Here is a 17,429-nt window from a genome sequence, read left to right as displayed (position 1 = left end):
GTCATGTGGAAGTGTTGTCTATTATTTGATTGGATAACTGAAATATTTACATGAAAACTCATAACAATTACTGAGAAATAAATAACAAATAGCAGATACTCTTCCTCAGATACAAATATGCTTCTTTTCATGTGAATACAGCAGTCCTATGCAGTACAGAGATGCACCCATACATTCATCAGAACTAAATAAAAGGCATGAGAATGTTCACAAACAACATATGAAAAGGTACACAAGCATGGTTGAACTGAACAGTCAAATCAGAATCTGAATGAATCTTCATTAATGCTGTTTAGTCCATATTCTTCCAGCTATAATTCCAATTATCTGCTCTTTCAACACTCAAGTGTCATTAAAGGCATCCCATTTTATGAATTCTCACTAATTTTATCACAAAGAAACAAAAAGTAACCCAACATTTTATATTTCTTAGATGGAAAATCAAGTAAAAATAGGCATAGCTCCCAGGTCCATACAATAAGAGATCACAGAATAAAGAGGAATTTGTTAAACTTCTGGCAAATCAGACTTTAATATATCTCGCCACCAATTTTTGTATTTGCTTTGTGTCTGCCTAAGAATTAGAAAGTCACTTACTAGAAGCTTTTTTGAACTATCAGAGCTGGACAAACTACACTTCACTTCTTTAATATTCAGGCAGAACTTATGCAGGTACAAACTGGGTACCAACCCTGTATCCCTCACATGCATGTGAATAGTCCTATTAACCTCAACTTTATGAAAAATGTTACACTATAATATATTTTCCAATATACCCCCACTGTATGCAAGAATTTCTGATATGATATTAACACCATACTTATCTGACTCATCATTATTTATGAAAGACAATTAGATAGACAGTTCCAATTAACAGAGAGAAACTAATAAGTAATATTATGTGTTTTAATGAATTATTATTTTAGAGATGAGAGAGAAAAACATATTCCAACTGGAAATGAGCTTATATGTTTCTGGATGTATCCAGGCCTTTCAAGCCTGGAGATGTAAATTAAAGATCCTGTTCACGCAAGTAGTGCCACTGAAAAAGTAGCCCCATTATTAAATATATAATAGTAAAAAGGAAGTGTGAAGATAACCTCTTTATTAAAAGGGCACAGGAATTAATTTTCTCTAAACTGTCTATATGGTTGCCATCTTTTCCCCTGTTAAAAAGTTCATTTCAACGGTAGCTTAAGATGACAAATATTGGAGGAAGTTAAATGATTTTATTGATTAACAACCTCTGAATGGTAGCACTTCTAATGAGTGAATTCGCAGTATTGGCTATTTAACATTAAAACAAAGGATGTCACTGGCAGAAGTACCACTATCTCATACAAAACCTTCCCAGTAATAATATTCAATAGGTGAGGTCATCAGCAAAAAGATGAAAACATATCCAATCTAGCTATGAGCCAATGCAAACTAGGACTGGGTGATACAGTATGAATAAAATAAGAACTCAAACTTAACATGACAAGAACATAACTCTTCATTTGTACTTCCAAGTCTCACTGACTTTCTCCATTGGCTATTCCATGATAACCTCTGTCCCTAGGGATCACAATCAAGGACATTTCAAGACAGGGTTTGGAGAGCAGGCCCCATTTCTCATCGTCTGATCTTAGATTCAGACTGTGATTATACTTGACTAGGGAAAAGACTGGGATGCTGTAGTAAATGTAAGAATATCATCACTGATCTAAATATTCAATTGTCATTTAAATTAGAGTAACATTTTAAATCCAAAAATTGTTACCTTTTTCTGGAAATGTGCTGGCATTGCATATCTGTTCTTTTCCTTCACCAGCAGATGTTGCAGCTTTTATTTTAAATTGGTAAGAAATATTTGATAGCAGATCTCTGAAAGTATGCACCTTATCAGAAGCAGAAATGTTTGTAGAATTCCTTTCAAATATTATGATGTAATGTGTAATCACTCCATTTGACTTAGAAGGTGGGTCCCAGTGTACTAGAATCGACTGCCAACTTGTTGCAGTACACTGAACATTCTGGACAACATCTGGAGCTTAAAAGATACACATGCACCAAAGGTTAACATTCCAAACAATCAAAAGGGTAATCACATTATAGTATACTCAGAGATGTAGGTATAATGTCTATAATAAGGGTCATGCATTCCAATGCCAGATAATTAATACTATAATAAGAACACTGGGCAAGAAGTGTTTTAAATGAAGAAATGTCCTGGATTATATTTATGGAAGCTTTATTTCCAGTAATTATTAACATTACTGAAGCAGTGCTTGAAATGAACAGAGTGATAGTACATTATATTTCCTAAAACTAACTATATGCTCCAACTTCCTTTTCCCTTCTCTCTCCCATCTACATCCACATTTTCCCCATGTTTTCTAATCAGCAGCACAGTGGAACATATACAGTAATGTGAAACTGATACACTCCAAAAGAAAATTTTACTTACCCTTTAGCTTTCCTTCTCTCATTTACTGTACCCTATGGTTGGTAATCCCTACAGCAGTGTTGTGACCTGGCTAGGAGTTTTGGGGGAGTCTTCAAAGCTGTCACTCATAGGCAGCAGTTACGTTACTGGTCCCACCCATTTGCTTTCCCCGCAAGATGAATTCTCGTAAAGCTTCCTCAGCAGCTCTTCAAATTTCATAGGTAAAACCAGTATTATATATTTAACATGAAAACAAACAACTGGTTCCAAGTTATAGAACAACTGATTAAATTTTTCCAAGGAAAATCAGATTGTGGGATGTACTAACTAAGAAAAAAGAATCAACAGAAAAAGGTGTTGTTGTTTTTTTCTCTCTCTAGTGAAGCGATGTCCAGTAATCCATACTAGCATCAATGTCCCAGAAATAGAGGGAAACATACTAATTACTACAGGTACAGAGGAAAACGGATCTCTTTAAAAATACATATATTTCTCTCCAGAGTTTGAAGAGTACTCCTTTCAAAAGTAGCATCTACAGAAGAAAGGAAATCACTTTGTATTTTAATAAAGGCATAGGATTGAATCCTTTACCCAGTTAGTGCTGAGTGCACCTGGGTGAGGGACATGCAAAAGAGATGTTTGTGGCTCCTCAATTCTGGGGCTAGTTCTATGCCATCTCAGATCCCAGGGTAGTTTATAGTAGCATCCATGCAAGGATAAGGGGAATGCACTGACCAGTACCCGTTTTTCAAGGACTTTGTGGGATTCTATACACAAGGTAGCACTTATGGACTGCAGTATCTTTTTATGTTGCTTGTCTGCAATCCTGATATTGAACACCTCCATGACACAGGAACATGCTGGAAGAAGCAGGAACTTGATGTGGCCAAGTCCACAAAAGCCAGACTGCAGCATGGAGCAGATGGGGAAAACTGAGACATGAGGACTGGTCTCACAGAAGCAGCTGTGTGGCTGTGACGGATCTGCTCAGAGGAGAGTCACAGAAAAATTAAACTAGATGGCAAAAGCTGATAAAAGGCCAGGCTACTCAATGGAGAACATTGAACTGGGGGAGATTTAAAAAAAAAACTTTTTTGCTGAAGCATGGGAGAGCTGCAGTGGGGCAGAGGTGCTCCAAAAAGAGTGAGAATAAAATGTAGGTTACTCCAGAATGTGTGTGCCTTATTCCAAATTAGTTTAAATGGAATAGGCTAATTTGGAATATGGCACTCTTATTTCAGAATACAAGTGCCTACACATAGAGTCATTCAGGAAAAGTTAGTACACTTTAAATTCACACCCTAACGTATTCTACGTTAACTTTCATCTGTAGGCTAGCCCTTAGATTCAGTGGCCAAAAATGGCTGAAAAGGGGAGGGGCCCAATGAGCCCAGCAGAAAACATGAAGAAAGAGTTTTAAAATTACTTGGTTCCACTCTAAGGGCAATGTGTCATCCAGTGGAGGCAGACTTCTGAAAGAAGGGATCTGGGAGAGGCTATGAGGTCACTGACCAAAAGAGACAGCTTTGATGACTGCTTCTGTAGCTGCTGGGCAGGACAAAATCCTACTGGAAGAATGGTGGGACATGCAGCTGCTAAAAATATAGACTGTAACAGATGCTAAACTGTGTGATACTGTACAGGCACTAGTTGGAACTGTGTGTAAGATACCTTATTTAGACCAACCTCAGCCATACCTGGCAGAGCATTAAATTATCTTATATTAACAAATCCGGTGTGTATAAGCAAGCTCTCTAGCCAGTCCATATTTGATATAGAAATACATGACATTGAGTCAGGAATAAACTAAGAACAGAAACAGAAGGAAAACAGCAACAAAAGTTGTAAATAGAAGGAACAAAGCAACAAAGTTTGCAGACAGAAGGAACAAAGCAACAAAGGTTACAGGATTTCATATACATGCAACTCTTCACTGCTCCAGAGAACTTCAGCTTTGACAAATCTTCACAATGGTCAAACTGGAAACAGTATTTTGCAAGATTTCAAACTCTACAAAGAAACTGGAGATATACGGCTATCTTCTTTAATTTATGCTAGGGTGAAGCAAGCAGAACATATCCTTACATCCTTCGAATTTACTGAATAGAGTCTCAAACATGACTATGAAAGGGTTCTGGCTATGTTTGATGCATATTTTGTCTCAGAGAAATATGTTTTATGACAGAGCATGTTTTCATCTCAAAAATTCAAGAACCAGAGGAAAATATCAAATGCTTTATAAGCTCTGCATGCATTGGCTGAAAACTGGGAATGCAAAACATAAAGATATCAGTGACAGGCTGGTTATTGGGTTAACAGACAAAACCCTTTCACAGCAGATACAATTGAAAAGAGATTTAACTCTAGCCACAGCTATACAGAAAGCAAAGCAGTCTGAGCTGGTGAGACCAACATCAAGAGCAACTTGACAAACTTGAAAAACAAGAAGCTGCTAAAAAATGCAGCACAAGTGCTAGAAGTTATTACCATAAGATCCCTAAGGCAAGGAGAGACAACTCCCAGGTTAAAAGGGACAAATTCCAGCCTACATGCACATGGTGTAGAAACAGTCATGTCCCAAGAGATGATGCATGTCCAGCCAGAGGCACATGGTGTAATAAATGCATGAAATATGGACATTTTGCAGCTGTTTTTTGCATCAAAGCAGTCAGGGAGTCGACTCATATTACAAAGAATCAAGAGCCATTTCTAGGATCTATCACTTGTGATGACTGAATATTAATAACAAGACTATTGACTTTAAAAGTGACTGAGGAGATGATGTCACAGTCATCTCATAAGGGACTTACAATCACCTTCAACTCCTGCAAGAGCTGAAGTCACCTGACACAGCTCCGACTATCCACAGAGGTATTCTGTACTGCATGGGCCAGTTCACTACCAAAACAACTTACAAAGACAAAATCTTTGCATTCAGAATGTATTTGATCAAAGGACCACAGACCAACTGCCTTCTCAGCCACAATGTGGTAGCCACGCTGAGCCTAGTGAGGGAGGTGGAAGAACTCAGTGGAATATTTGGTGATATTGGACTGTTGAAATGAGATGCAGTATTAAAAAAAACCCTTGAGACAATGCTCAACCATATAGTGTACATATATGTAAGCAGAGTCAGGATGAGCTCTATCCTGACATCTGATGGTGAATTATGGCGAATGTGGAAAAGAACTTCAGGGGCTGATCTTGTTTGCATAGGCACACCCACCCTGCCTAGCATAGCCCACGGCAGCCTAAAGTGTTCACTTTGACAGCTGTGGGATCCCCAATTTCTCTGTTATTGGGGCAGGAGGAATAAAGTGTTGTTACCCTGATTATGTGAATGAGGCACTATAAACTGGTTTTATGACAGAGGGTCTCACCATCAACTAAGTAGCACTCGCTAGACAAGGGACATAGGTTCCAAAACTCTGTGAATTGAGAAAGGCTGGAGACTGGTGTGTGTACCTGATGATATGGGCCCCTTTTGAGGGCCTGGAACACTGATTGCACCTCCTTTTCTCTCCACTGTTGACTAGCAGAGCTAATTTTGATTTTATTAGAAATCTAGCAAGAAGCTGCTGAGCTGAATTCACTTTGGGCCAGTGGTGCACCAGCGCTGGGGCTCCCCTACTAGAAGCTGAAATCACTAAGAGCTGAAATTACTAAAAGAGCTAAACTTACTGAGCTGAGTGTTGTGGTAACTAGTGGGGAAGCCTGAAGATATATCACTAAGCAACTGGCAGAGCAGAGCAGTTTGCAGGACGGTTGGAGCAGCCCACAGAACGCGGAGTGGATGAGAGCAGAGCAGAGCTGAGCAGGATGGTTGGACCACCCCATGGAACAGCGAGCGAGTGAGCGGACCAGTTTGCGGGGACGGCTGGAGTGGCTCACAGGTCGGCTGGTGGAGTGGAGCTGTTCGTGGTGAAGGCGGCAGCAGAGCACAGAGAGGCGGGGCAGTCAGCCTTGGACCATGTAAGGTGCCCATTAACACCCTGTGTGCGCCCCCCCTCCCCATTTCCACCTAGGCCGGGGGGTAAAACTCTGCAGATAAACTTTTGAACTCTAGGGCAGCACTGACCAGGGACAGAGACTTTTGGGTTGTTGGACTTTGGAGTGATTGGGCTTAAGACCCTAAGGGGAAAAGGACACTGCCAAAACTTACTTGGTGGGTCTATGTTATGAATCCTGTTTGTGGTGTTTCCCCAATATGATGCCCATTGTTTCCCTCCTTTATTAAAAGGATTTTGCTACACTCAGATTCTGTGCTTGCGAGAGGGGAAGTATTGCCTCCTAGAGGCGCCCAGAGGGGGTATGTAATTGTCCCAGGTCACTGGGGGGGGGGCTCGAGCCGGTTTTGCATTGCATTATTGAAACGGAACCCTTGGATACTGAACCCGGCCCTTGTTGCTGCCAACTCAGAGGGGCAGAAGGGTTACATATATCTTACAGGATTCCTCTCCCATTACTCCATAAAGGGGAAACTGAGTTATAGAGAATGGAGAAGACTGACATAATCGAGAAAAACTCTGAGCCAACAACATGTGTGTCTGAATAATACCAGTTATAAAGAAAAATGGAAAAATACAATCTGTGTGGACCTTAAAAGACTTAATGGAGCAGTTGTAAGAGAAAAATATATCCTCTCAACACTGGATGACTTCCCTCCCAAAGTGAAAGGAGCTACAGTATTATCTGAGTTTGATGCCTCAAGCAGATTCTGGCAAACTCCTTTAGACAAAGAAAGTGCTAAACTAACATTTATCACACCCTTTGAGAGATTTTGCTTTCAAAGATTACCTTTTGGGATTACCAATGCACCTGAAATTTTCCAAAGAAAGAAGGCAGAACTGTTAACAAATACAAATGGAATTGTAGTCTTAGTGCATAATATTTTTATATATGGGTCTTCTATGGAAGAATACAATAAAACTCTCAACAAAGTCCTCATCAGTCAGTCTGAACTGAAGCTAAACAAGGAAAAATGCATTTTCTGTCTACCCCAAATCGAGCTCTAGGTGCAGACAATAAACAAAGACGGAATCAGTCCTAGCCTCAAGAAAGTAAAAGCAATTAATTGAATGCACCAACAAATGTTCCAGAATTGAAACATATCCTGGGGATGGTAAATTACCTTGGTTGGTATCCACAAGTCTTTTCTACAGGTACAAAACCACTGAATGAACTGAAGTCCAAAATAACTTGGCTATGGCGGCCATAACAAAAAATTGCCTATAAAAAGGTAATAGAAATTATCTCAGCAGCTCCAGTTCTCCAGTAATATGATGTGCACAAATCCACAATGGTCAGTGAGGATGCAAGTAGCTATGGCCTTAGGTGGTACATTGTTTCAACAATATGGAATTTAGTGGAAGCCAGCTTCATTTTTCTCTCACACTCACAGAAGCAGAAAACGATATGCACAGATTGAAAAGGCGTGCCTGGCAAGCATATGGGCATGTGAGAACTTCTACAGGTATCTTTGTGGATTAGATTTGTTTATACTGATAACAGATCATAAACTGCATAAGCAGTGTCATAAAAGAGACTACAACAGCTACAAAAAGCAACTTTGACAGACACACAACTTCAGGATGTTCTAAGTTACATGGACATGACTGGCTCACATATTTAAAGGACACCAAGGAAGTGACAAGAGGTTACTTTGCAGTGTATGGAAAATTATGCAAGTCAAATGGACTCATGATTAAAGTCAATTGCATCATAATTTCAAACTAAATGAGAGCAGAAATCCTAAACCTCACCCAAAAAGGACATCAAGGATTAACAAAATGCTGTGAAGGTGAAGCAGTCTGTGTGTTGGCTGGGCATCAGCAAAGACATAAAGAATACTGTACCTGCCTGTGAACACTGAAGAACTAACAGGCCAGCACAACACAAAGGACTTTTAATAACACCACCTGTGCCAGACAGATCTCGGAAGAGACTAGCTGAAAAGTTATCTGAATTCAGAGGACACCATTACCTCGTCATTGTGGACTCCTTTTCCAGGTATACAGAAATAATGTACTTGAAAGACATATCAAGTTGCAGTGTTATCAAGAAACTGAAGTGTACCTTTTGCTCACTTCAGTATTCCAGAACAACTAGTGATGGACAATGGACCACTATTCACTCCAGCAGAATTTAAGTAATTCCAAATGAAATATGATTTTGATCATATTACCAGCAGTCCACATTACCCACAAACAAATGGAGAAGCTGAGAGAGACAAGAAAATCCTACAGCAGGAAGATCCATTCCTTGCTCTTCTGAGTTACAGATCAACACCAATAGCGGCTACTGACATAGTCTAGCACAGCTCCTGGTGGGAAGGCAACTCAGAACTACTGTTCCAACTCTGGAAAAGAACCTATTTCCAAAGTGGCCAGACATAAAGAGAGTAGCCAAATCAGATAAAAAGGTGAAAAGAGCTTATGAACACTTTTATAATAGACATTTCTCAGGTAGAAAACTGCCAGGTCTAGAATCTGGTGACCATGTTCACGTCAAACTGGACGGAGAAAAAGGATGGACAACTCCAGCTATCATAAAGAAAAAGAATTCAGTGCCTAGATCATATGTGATCGAGCAAGACAGTGGACAGTTCAACAGGAACCATGGACACCTACAATTTATTCCTATAAAGAACAATCAGCAGAGCAAACTCTACAGATGGTTGTTGCAGAACAAGAAGATGACTCAAGGATTCCAATGACCGCAGCCAGTCCTGGCAACTCAGATGATCAAGCTGCTATGAGTTTGGGTCATGTAATTAGAAAACGAGAGACATTTAACAGATTGATACATACTGAAACTCAAAGATAGCATGATAGTGTAAATATTGTAAATGGTAGGAATGTAGAATTTAAAGGAAGTGATCTAAGGCAGTGGTGAGTAACCTGCGGCCCATCAGGATAATCTGATTGCGGGCCATGAGACATTTGCTAACGTTAACCGTCCGCAGGCATGGCCCCCTGCAGCTCCTAGTGGCTGTAGTTCTCTGTACCTGGCCAATGGGAGCTGCGAGAAGCGGTGGCCAGCATGTCCCTGTGACCCGTCGCTATCCAAAGCTCCCATTGGACAGGAATGGTGAACCACAGTCACCGGGAACTGCGAGGGCCATGCCTGCGGATGGTCAATGTCAGCAAAATGTCTCGCGGCTCACAATCACATTGCCGTGATGGGCCACAGATTGCCCACCACTGATCTAAGGGAATGCTAAACTGTATTATACGGTTCAGCCACTAGGTGGCAGAGTGTGTAAAACTTCAGCCATGCCTGGCAGAGCATTAAAAGAACTTTTAGGCCTGGTCTACACTACGTGTTTAAACCGAATTTAGCAGCGTTAAACTGGAATTAACCCTGCACCCGTCCACACAACGAAGCCCTTTATATTGATATAAAGGGCTCTTTAAACTGATTTCTGTACTCCTCCCTGATGAGGGGAGTAGAGCTGAAATCGGTATTGCCATGTCAGATTACGGTTAGTGTGGCTGCAATTTGACGGTATTGGCCTCCGGGCGGTATCCCACAGTACACCATTGTGACTGCTCTGGAAAGCAATCTGAACTCGGATGCACTGGCCAGGTTGACAGGAAAAGCCCCGCGAACTTTTGAATTTCATTTCCTGTTTGCCCAGCATGGAGCTCTGATCAGCACGGGTGGCAATGCAGTCCCAAATCCAAAAAGAGCTCCAGCGTGGACCATACGGGAGATACTGGATCTGATTGCTGTATGGGGAGACAAATCCGTTCTATCAGAGCTCCGATACAGAAGACAAAATGCCAAAGCATTTGAAAAAATCTCCAGGCTATGATAGACAGAGGCCACAGCAGGGACTCAGCACAGTGCTGCGTGACAAGTGTAACGGAAAGCCAAAGAATCAAATGGACGCTCATGGAGGGAGGGAGGGGGAACTGAGGACTCCAGCTATCTCACAGTCCCCGCAGTCTCCGAAAAGCATTTGCATTCTTGGCTGAGCTCCCAATGCCTGAAGGGTCAAAAACATTGTCCGGGGTGGTTCAGGGTATATCTCGTCAATTTACCCCCCCTACTCCCCCGTGAAAGAAAAGGGAAAAAAATTGTTTCTCACCTTTTTTCAATGTCACCGTATGTCTACTGCATGCTGCTGGTAGACGCGGTGCTGTGGCACTGAACAGCAGCATCCCCTCCCCTTCCTTTCCTGATGGCAGACGGTGCAAAATGATGGAAAACCATCCTCATCATCCCATGAGTGCTCCTGGCTGGCCTCGGTGAGGTCGGCTGGGGGCGCCTAGGTAAAAATGGGAATGACTCCTGGTCATTCCCGACAGACGGTACAAAATGCTTGGTAACCGTCCTCATCATAGCAGCTGGAGGCTGAGCTCGATTAGCACCCCCCACTTCATGTCTAAAGAAAAGATTCTGTACTCCCTGGACTATCATAGCAGTGGTAGGCTGCGCTCCTCTCCCCGCCCTTTAATGTCCTGCCTGGACTATCATAGCAGCTGGAGGCTGCCTCCCCCTCATTTTATCTCGCTAAAAAGTCACTGTTTCTTATTCCTGCATTCTTTATTACTTCATCACACAAATGGGGGGACACCGCCACGATAGCCCAGGAGGGTTGAGGGAGGAGGGAAGCAACGGGTGGGTTGTTGCAGGGGCACCCTCTAGAATGGCATGCAGCTCATCATTTCTGTGAGATCTCTGGGGCTCTGACCCGGAGCGGCTGTGCTCTCTGGTTCTCTAGTACACTTGCCCCATATTCTGGGCAGGACTGACTCTATTTTTAGACAAAACATAAAGAAGGGAATGACCCGGGGAGTCATTCCCATTTTTGTCCATGCGCTGCCAGCCGACTTCAGTGAGGCCAGCCAGGAGCACCCATGACAGCAGCAGACAGTACAAAATGATTGATAACCATCATCACCAATTTCCAATTGCAAACGGTGCAAAATGACTGATAACCATCATCTCATCACCAATTTACAATGGCAGACAGTGCAATAGGGATGGTAACCATCTCGGCTACCTTGCAAAGGCAAATGAATGCTGCTGTGTAGCACTGCAATACCACCTGTCAGCAGCATCCAGTACACACATGGTGACAGTGACAAAAGGCAAAACAGGCTCCATGGTTGCCATGCTAAGACGTCTGCCAGGGCAATCCAGGCGAAAAAGGGTGTGAAATGATTGTTTGCCGTTGCTTTCATGGAGGAAGGATTGAGTGACAACATTTACCCAGAATCACCCACGACACTGTTTTTGCACCATCATGCATTGGGATCTCAACCCAGAAATCCAATGGGTGGGGGAGACTGTGGGAACTATAAGATAGCTACAGGATAACTACCCACAGTGCAATGCTCCGGAAATCGACACTAGCCTCGGTACATGGACGCACACCGCCAAATTAATGTGCTTAGTGTGGCCGCGTGCACTCGACTTTATACAATCTGTTTTAAAAAAACGGTTTCTGTAAAATTGGAATAATCCCGTAGTGTAGACATACCCTGAGTCAACACATCTGGTGTGTATAAGCAAGTTCTGTAGCCAATCCTGATCTGGTACAGAAGTATATGTTATAAAATGGCATTCGGAAATTCGGCCTTCTAACTAGTCAAGAGCTGTCTAACACCATGGCTCAGCTACCAGCATCAAAGTGAATTTCCAGGGCTGAACAGGCAATGTAGGGGCTTATCCTCCTTTCCAGTGCTAGAATAGAAAAGCAAAAGGAGGAGACCCCTAAATCCTGATGCTCCTTGGCTGTTTGCAGCCACTGTAAACTAGGGCAGCATGAGGGATGCCCTGAGTTGGACCAGTGACAGCAGCCTTGTACAGCAGCCTTCTAAACCATCTTTGCTCAAATGCTCTGAGTTGAGCTCCGTATAGTTTGTCTGCACCCTGAGATCTCGCCCTATAGCTTTAGAGAATTTTCAGTTTTTCATACTATCATTTCATCACTTTTAAACAACATGATAAACATTTGTTACTAGTAAAAAAAATATATTAAATAGCTACTAGTCATTGAAAATAAACACTTCCTAGCAGGCTAAATCCTGCCTGTGCTCTCTTCCCCTCTCTTTTCTGCTTTCTTCTCAGTGTCCCTGTTTAGAAAGGGAAAGGACAGTTTTCTAGCTTCTGTAACTTCAAAGGATATGTGTCAAGCACAAGATGCAGCTAGTAAGTGGTTAATTAATTAAATAATTATATTGCATAGTTCTTCCCAGTTGTCAGAAAGACTGAGATATCACAAAGGAAGATGTTTAATTAGTGACTACCTTTTTTCCCTAAACAAGTTATCAGAAAATGTTAAACATTCGTATTTCTTAAAAAGTAGCTTCTGATTCATTTGCCCTCTCTTTGTCCAGCTGCCTTTGATATTACTGTTACTCAGTTGCTTTCACAGTGATCTAAAATATAACTTTAGTCTCCAAAGTTTGATATTTATCTAATTTTCCTCCTACTATCTGTGTGCTACAGAAAGATTTATAGGAGCCATATATGCCTATCTGTTCAATCGAGGATATTTCTAATTTCAGACTTCCAACATAGAACTTGAAAAGTAAAGACCTCACCTATCAGGTAAAATAGGAATCCGAGTGCATGTTGTGACAATGATATAGTTCTGAGTTCCATTACATTTGGAGAGCAAAGGAAGAATGCTGTTCAGTTATAAAAGGAAATCTGCATAGACAATGCTGCAGTTCATTAAAAAAACCCAAACTATTTCTAACCTGATTCTTTTGTTGTGAATTGGACTATGTTACTGAACTGATTGCCATTTCCAACTCTTGTAAAAGCAGAGACACTGATAAAATAGGTGCTGAATGGCTCTAATCCAACAAGGTTTGCATCACTGTGTGAACCTGAAACGTTCTTAGAAGAAAAACACAATTGTTAGCACAAAATCCACATATTTGGACACACTGGATCTCATACTCCTCACACTGATTTAATAAGAGTTTTGGTACTGCAGTCTGGTCTCCTGCATCCTTCACGTCTCCACGTCACACAAAATTGTCCAAGCAGGGTCAAATCCTTTATTGTGCTTCTTCAGATGTGCCCAAGCCAGATTTTTTTCTGTACGAACAGGGTACCTCTTTCAAGATTCCTCCCCCCCACACACCCCGCCAGAAATAACATTACAAAATATCAGAACAAAAAAATTAGAAAGACACAATGGAGAGCTTCTATAGAAATATAGCAAATAACAACAAGCAATCACATTTATCTGCCCCTCTGCTTGTTTTTGAGGGTTTAGTTCCTATTCATGTTAGTGAGTGAGCCAAACCATAGAGCAGATATTATTTGATTGATTGAAAACACTGCTTTCCCATTCCCTTCCTTTCCACTCTTTCTCTCTCACTGTGGCTTGTGAAGAAAGTTTGTCAACGGAAGTTATTATAATTACAGTAGTACCACATCAGCAGCCTAACTTCACATATGAATCCTGTGCCAGCCTGGAGAGCTGTTGTCACAAACAAACACCCTCCTCTGCCTCTATCACTGATAGCACCTCTTCAGATATAGATTCAGTTGAAGGGAAGGATTTCCATATAACAGGTTGATGCCAGCTTGAAGTGTCACTTTGGCTAACTTTTTCATTTTTGCTTGTTTATGGCACAGTGCCCCTCCTGTCCTTCCAGCCTTTGTCCAGCAATTGGAGAGAAAGAGATAGAGGTGATTTCTTCTTCCTTATGTGAGACAAGAGACTATTTTGGGCAATGTAGAAACATGCCGGGAGAAAGAGGCAAGAGTATAGGCTATCCCTGGTAACAGCTGTTCCTGCAGCACTCACAGCCATCTCTTCATGGGACTATAAAAGCAGTAGGGAGAGCTGTTCAGTTCTACTGGGAAAACAAATGCAGATTTTTCAAAATAATGTTTAATTATACAACTTAGCTTTGTAGTGAGGCAGCGTGGTCTCCCACTGAGACAGAGGGGGGAGGGCCATGCTGTGAATCCTGGTGGGCGGAGTCAGGCTATGCTTGCCCCTCCCACCAGAAGTCAGAGGAAGGAACGGGAAGTATAAAAAGCGGGTCCTGGAGCTCAGCTGGGCTGCAGCCACCGAAGGAGCCAGATGCCTTTTGCCTGCTCCTGAGCTGTGAGACTGCAGCAAACCCCTGCAGTACAAAGGAATGGCCAGAGCTGCTGGACTCACCTGCTGACCAAGCCACGGAGCAGGTCCTGGGACTACCATGGGCCTTCTCTCCAGATGAAGTCAAGGACCCCTGTGGATCCAGGTACACCCTGAGGGGAGGGGAGGAAGTGGCCTTGGGGCCACTGACCTTAATCTGGCTGTGTTGCTGCCAGAGACCCGGTTAGTGTGTTGCGGCTGGATTCTCCACTGACCCAGTGGCAGACCAGTCTGCCACTGTTAGGGTCCTGGGCTGGGATGCAGTGGAGTTGGGTGAGCCTGCATTCCCTTACCCTTGCCACCTCATCCCTGGGGAGGCAGTCCCTCCTCTTTAGGTCAAGAAGCCTGTGTTTGTCAGCCATCTGCCGGAGCTAAGATGTCCAACCCTCTTGTTGCTCGGCCCTGAATACAGACCCGAGCCATAGACTCCTTACGGCCCTATCCTGACTAAGGGCTTGGCCTGATAACTGTTTGCTGCTTGGCCCTGAGTACAGGTGCGAACTACAGAATCCTTGCTACTCCCACCTGACCGCGGGCCAGGACCCATAACTGTTTGCTCCTTGTCCCTGCTTGCAGGGTAAAGACCCCAACTGACTACTGCTCTGCCCAGACAGTCGGCCACAACCATAGGCTGGCAGTGGCTAATTCCCTAATTGTGGGTGACTCCCAACGACCTAGTGAGGCGGAGTAGCCTCCCACTGATCCAGAGAGGGAGGGACCACTGCTACCCCACTACAAGCTGCAGTCTCCCTCTGCATGAATTGGTCTGCCTGTCCCACTGCTGCACTCCACACAATCTGCTCACTTGCATATACTACTCTTCTTGTGACAACATGAAGGAAGCTGGTCTCTATCACATTTAACTGTCATGCAGAGTCTGGCTACTGTTGGATTCTGTCTGGCCTGTCCTCAGATGTGCAATGGAGGAACTTTCATATGTCCTGCATAATGGCAAGCAAAACAGAAGTCCCTGTACACAGATGTAGAAACTGCTCTGTCTCTATTCTGTCAGGACCACATGATGTTCTCCACAACTCCACAGGATCCTGGGCACTCCTTCATGGTTTGTAGTAGCAGACTGTAAATGCCTTGGGGCAGGAACTGTCTTTTCAATTACACATATGTGCAGGGTCTAGAACAATGGAGTCTGGATCCCTGTTTGGGACCGATTACTACAATACAATTCCCTTGCATGATGAGTGGCCCCATAACAGACATTATATGGCTGAGGGAGAAGGAGTGTGAACCTCCACACAATCCCTCACTGTGGACTGTGTCTTAAGGATATGATTTAGCCTACAATATACATGCATTTCCATAACATCTTTTATCAGTGTCTTTTATAACGAAACATTGGGGGGGAAAGAAAATCACCTCTTTTAAGTTATGAGTTCATATAATTTTGATTAATGCAGGGACATACCTAGGCATATAAAATGCCTTACATATTTTTGGTTTTGAGACATGAGTCAGATAGCCATAAAAATAAAATATATTTTTTCAAATACTTAAAACACCACTAAATATTATAAACATACCTGATAAAATATGGTATGACTCTTGTTTTCTTGAATCTTAAAACTATAGTTCTTAATAGCACCATTTGGCTGAGGACTTGGCCTCCATTTTAGCCACACAGAATAGGCAGTATAGTTGAAAATAGCCAGATCCTGAGGAGGTGCTAATGGCACTGTGGGAGAAAATGCTCATTAGTTCAAATTTACAATGTTAATTTTAGGCAAATATGAATACTTTGTAGGAGCACAAGATCATAAAGATTCATTACGCATTCGTGTCTGAGCTTAACTGAACCAATATTGTACTGCTACCCTTTTAACAAAGAGCTCTCAACAACTCCTCAGTCTTGCCCCACTTGCCTATCATAAACTCTATTTACTAAAGATTCATGTTGTTGGAGAAAGTAAGGGTGAGGAACAGGATAATCTATTCATGCTGTCTGTCATTTAAACAAAAGCATATTTTCATAATCAAGGAAGTATGAAAATATTTGGCAAAAAACGGAGTAGATCGGGGTTCTCCTACTGGGAGTTGGGATCCCTCAGGGGGTCGCAAGGTTATTACATGGGGGTCGCGAGCTGTCAGCCTCCCCTTCAAGCCCCGCTTTGCCTCCAATATTTATAATGGTGTTAAATATATTAAAAGGTGTTTTTAATTTATATGGGGGGCGGGTCGCACTCAGAGGCTTGCTATGTGAAAGGGGTCACCAGTACAAAAGTTTGAGAACCACTGGAGTAGATGCACTTACAGAATCATAGAAATGTAGGTCTGGAAGGGACCTCAGTAGGTCATCTAGTCCAGTCCCCGGCACTGAGGCAGACTAAGTATGCAGACCATTCCTGACAAGTGTATGTCTAACCTGTTCTTAAAAACATGCAATCATAGAGATTCCACAACCTCCCTAGGCAATTTACTCCAGTGCTCTAGAGAGTATGAAAGAGACTTATTAGATCACATACTCCATCCCAAAGGGCCACTAGACTATTTACTATAGTCTTATCTACCACTTCAATCAGTCTAGTTTGAAAGGTACACAATCAAAATATCACACTTGTATCCTAAAATATCGTACCTATTATTGTTACTAGTAGCATCTAAGATTACTAGAATTAAGATTAGATCTTTCATATATATATATATATATATATATATATATATATATATATATATATATAAAAAATAAGTCTCTTTCATACTCTCTAGAGCACTGGAGTATATATATATATACTTTTCCCCTCTCTACTTTGTGCATTTATATATATATCGAGTAAGATGGCAGTGTGCAATGTAATCTGAAATAGAGCAAGGAGTGAAAAAAAACCTGTAAGGGTCTGTAAGTATTTTTAAAGAATATTTTCCTTTTGG

At 42.1% G+C, this 17,429-nt stretch overlaps 1 protein-coding gene across 1 annotated transcript in view; it reads right to left on the bottom strand.

The window, feature by feature from the left end:
• PTPRQ (protein tyrosine phosphatase receptor type Q) overlaps positions 1 to 17,429 on the bottom strand; it is a 155,741-nt gene that overhangs the window by 73,588 nt on the left and 64,724 nt on the right. The window contains exons 23-25 of the mRNA XM_050935707.1: positions 16,085 to 16,236; positions 13,144 to 13,285; positions 1,763 to 2,032 (exon numbers count right to left, since the gene is read on the bottom strand). Of these exons, the coding sequence (XP_050791664.1) occupies positions 1,763 to 2,032; positions 13,144 to 13,285; positions 16,085 to 16,236 (564 nt within the window). The remainder of the gene's footprint in view (positions 1 to 1,762; positions 2,033 to 13,143; positions 13,286 to 16,084; positions 16,237 to 17,429) is intronic.

This window comes from Gopherus flavomarginatus, chromosome 1, assembly GCF_025201925.1.
Source record: "Gopherus flavomarginatus isolate rGopFla2 chromosome 1, rGopFla2.mat.asm, whole genome shotgun sequence".
Classification (NCBI taxonomy): domain Eukaryota; kingdom Metazoa; phylum Chordata; order Testudines; family Testudinidae; genus Gopherus; species Gopherus flavomarginatus.
This window is presented reverse-complemented; position numbering and strand designations above follow the sequence as displayed.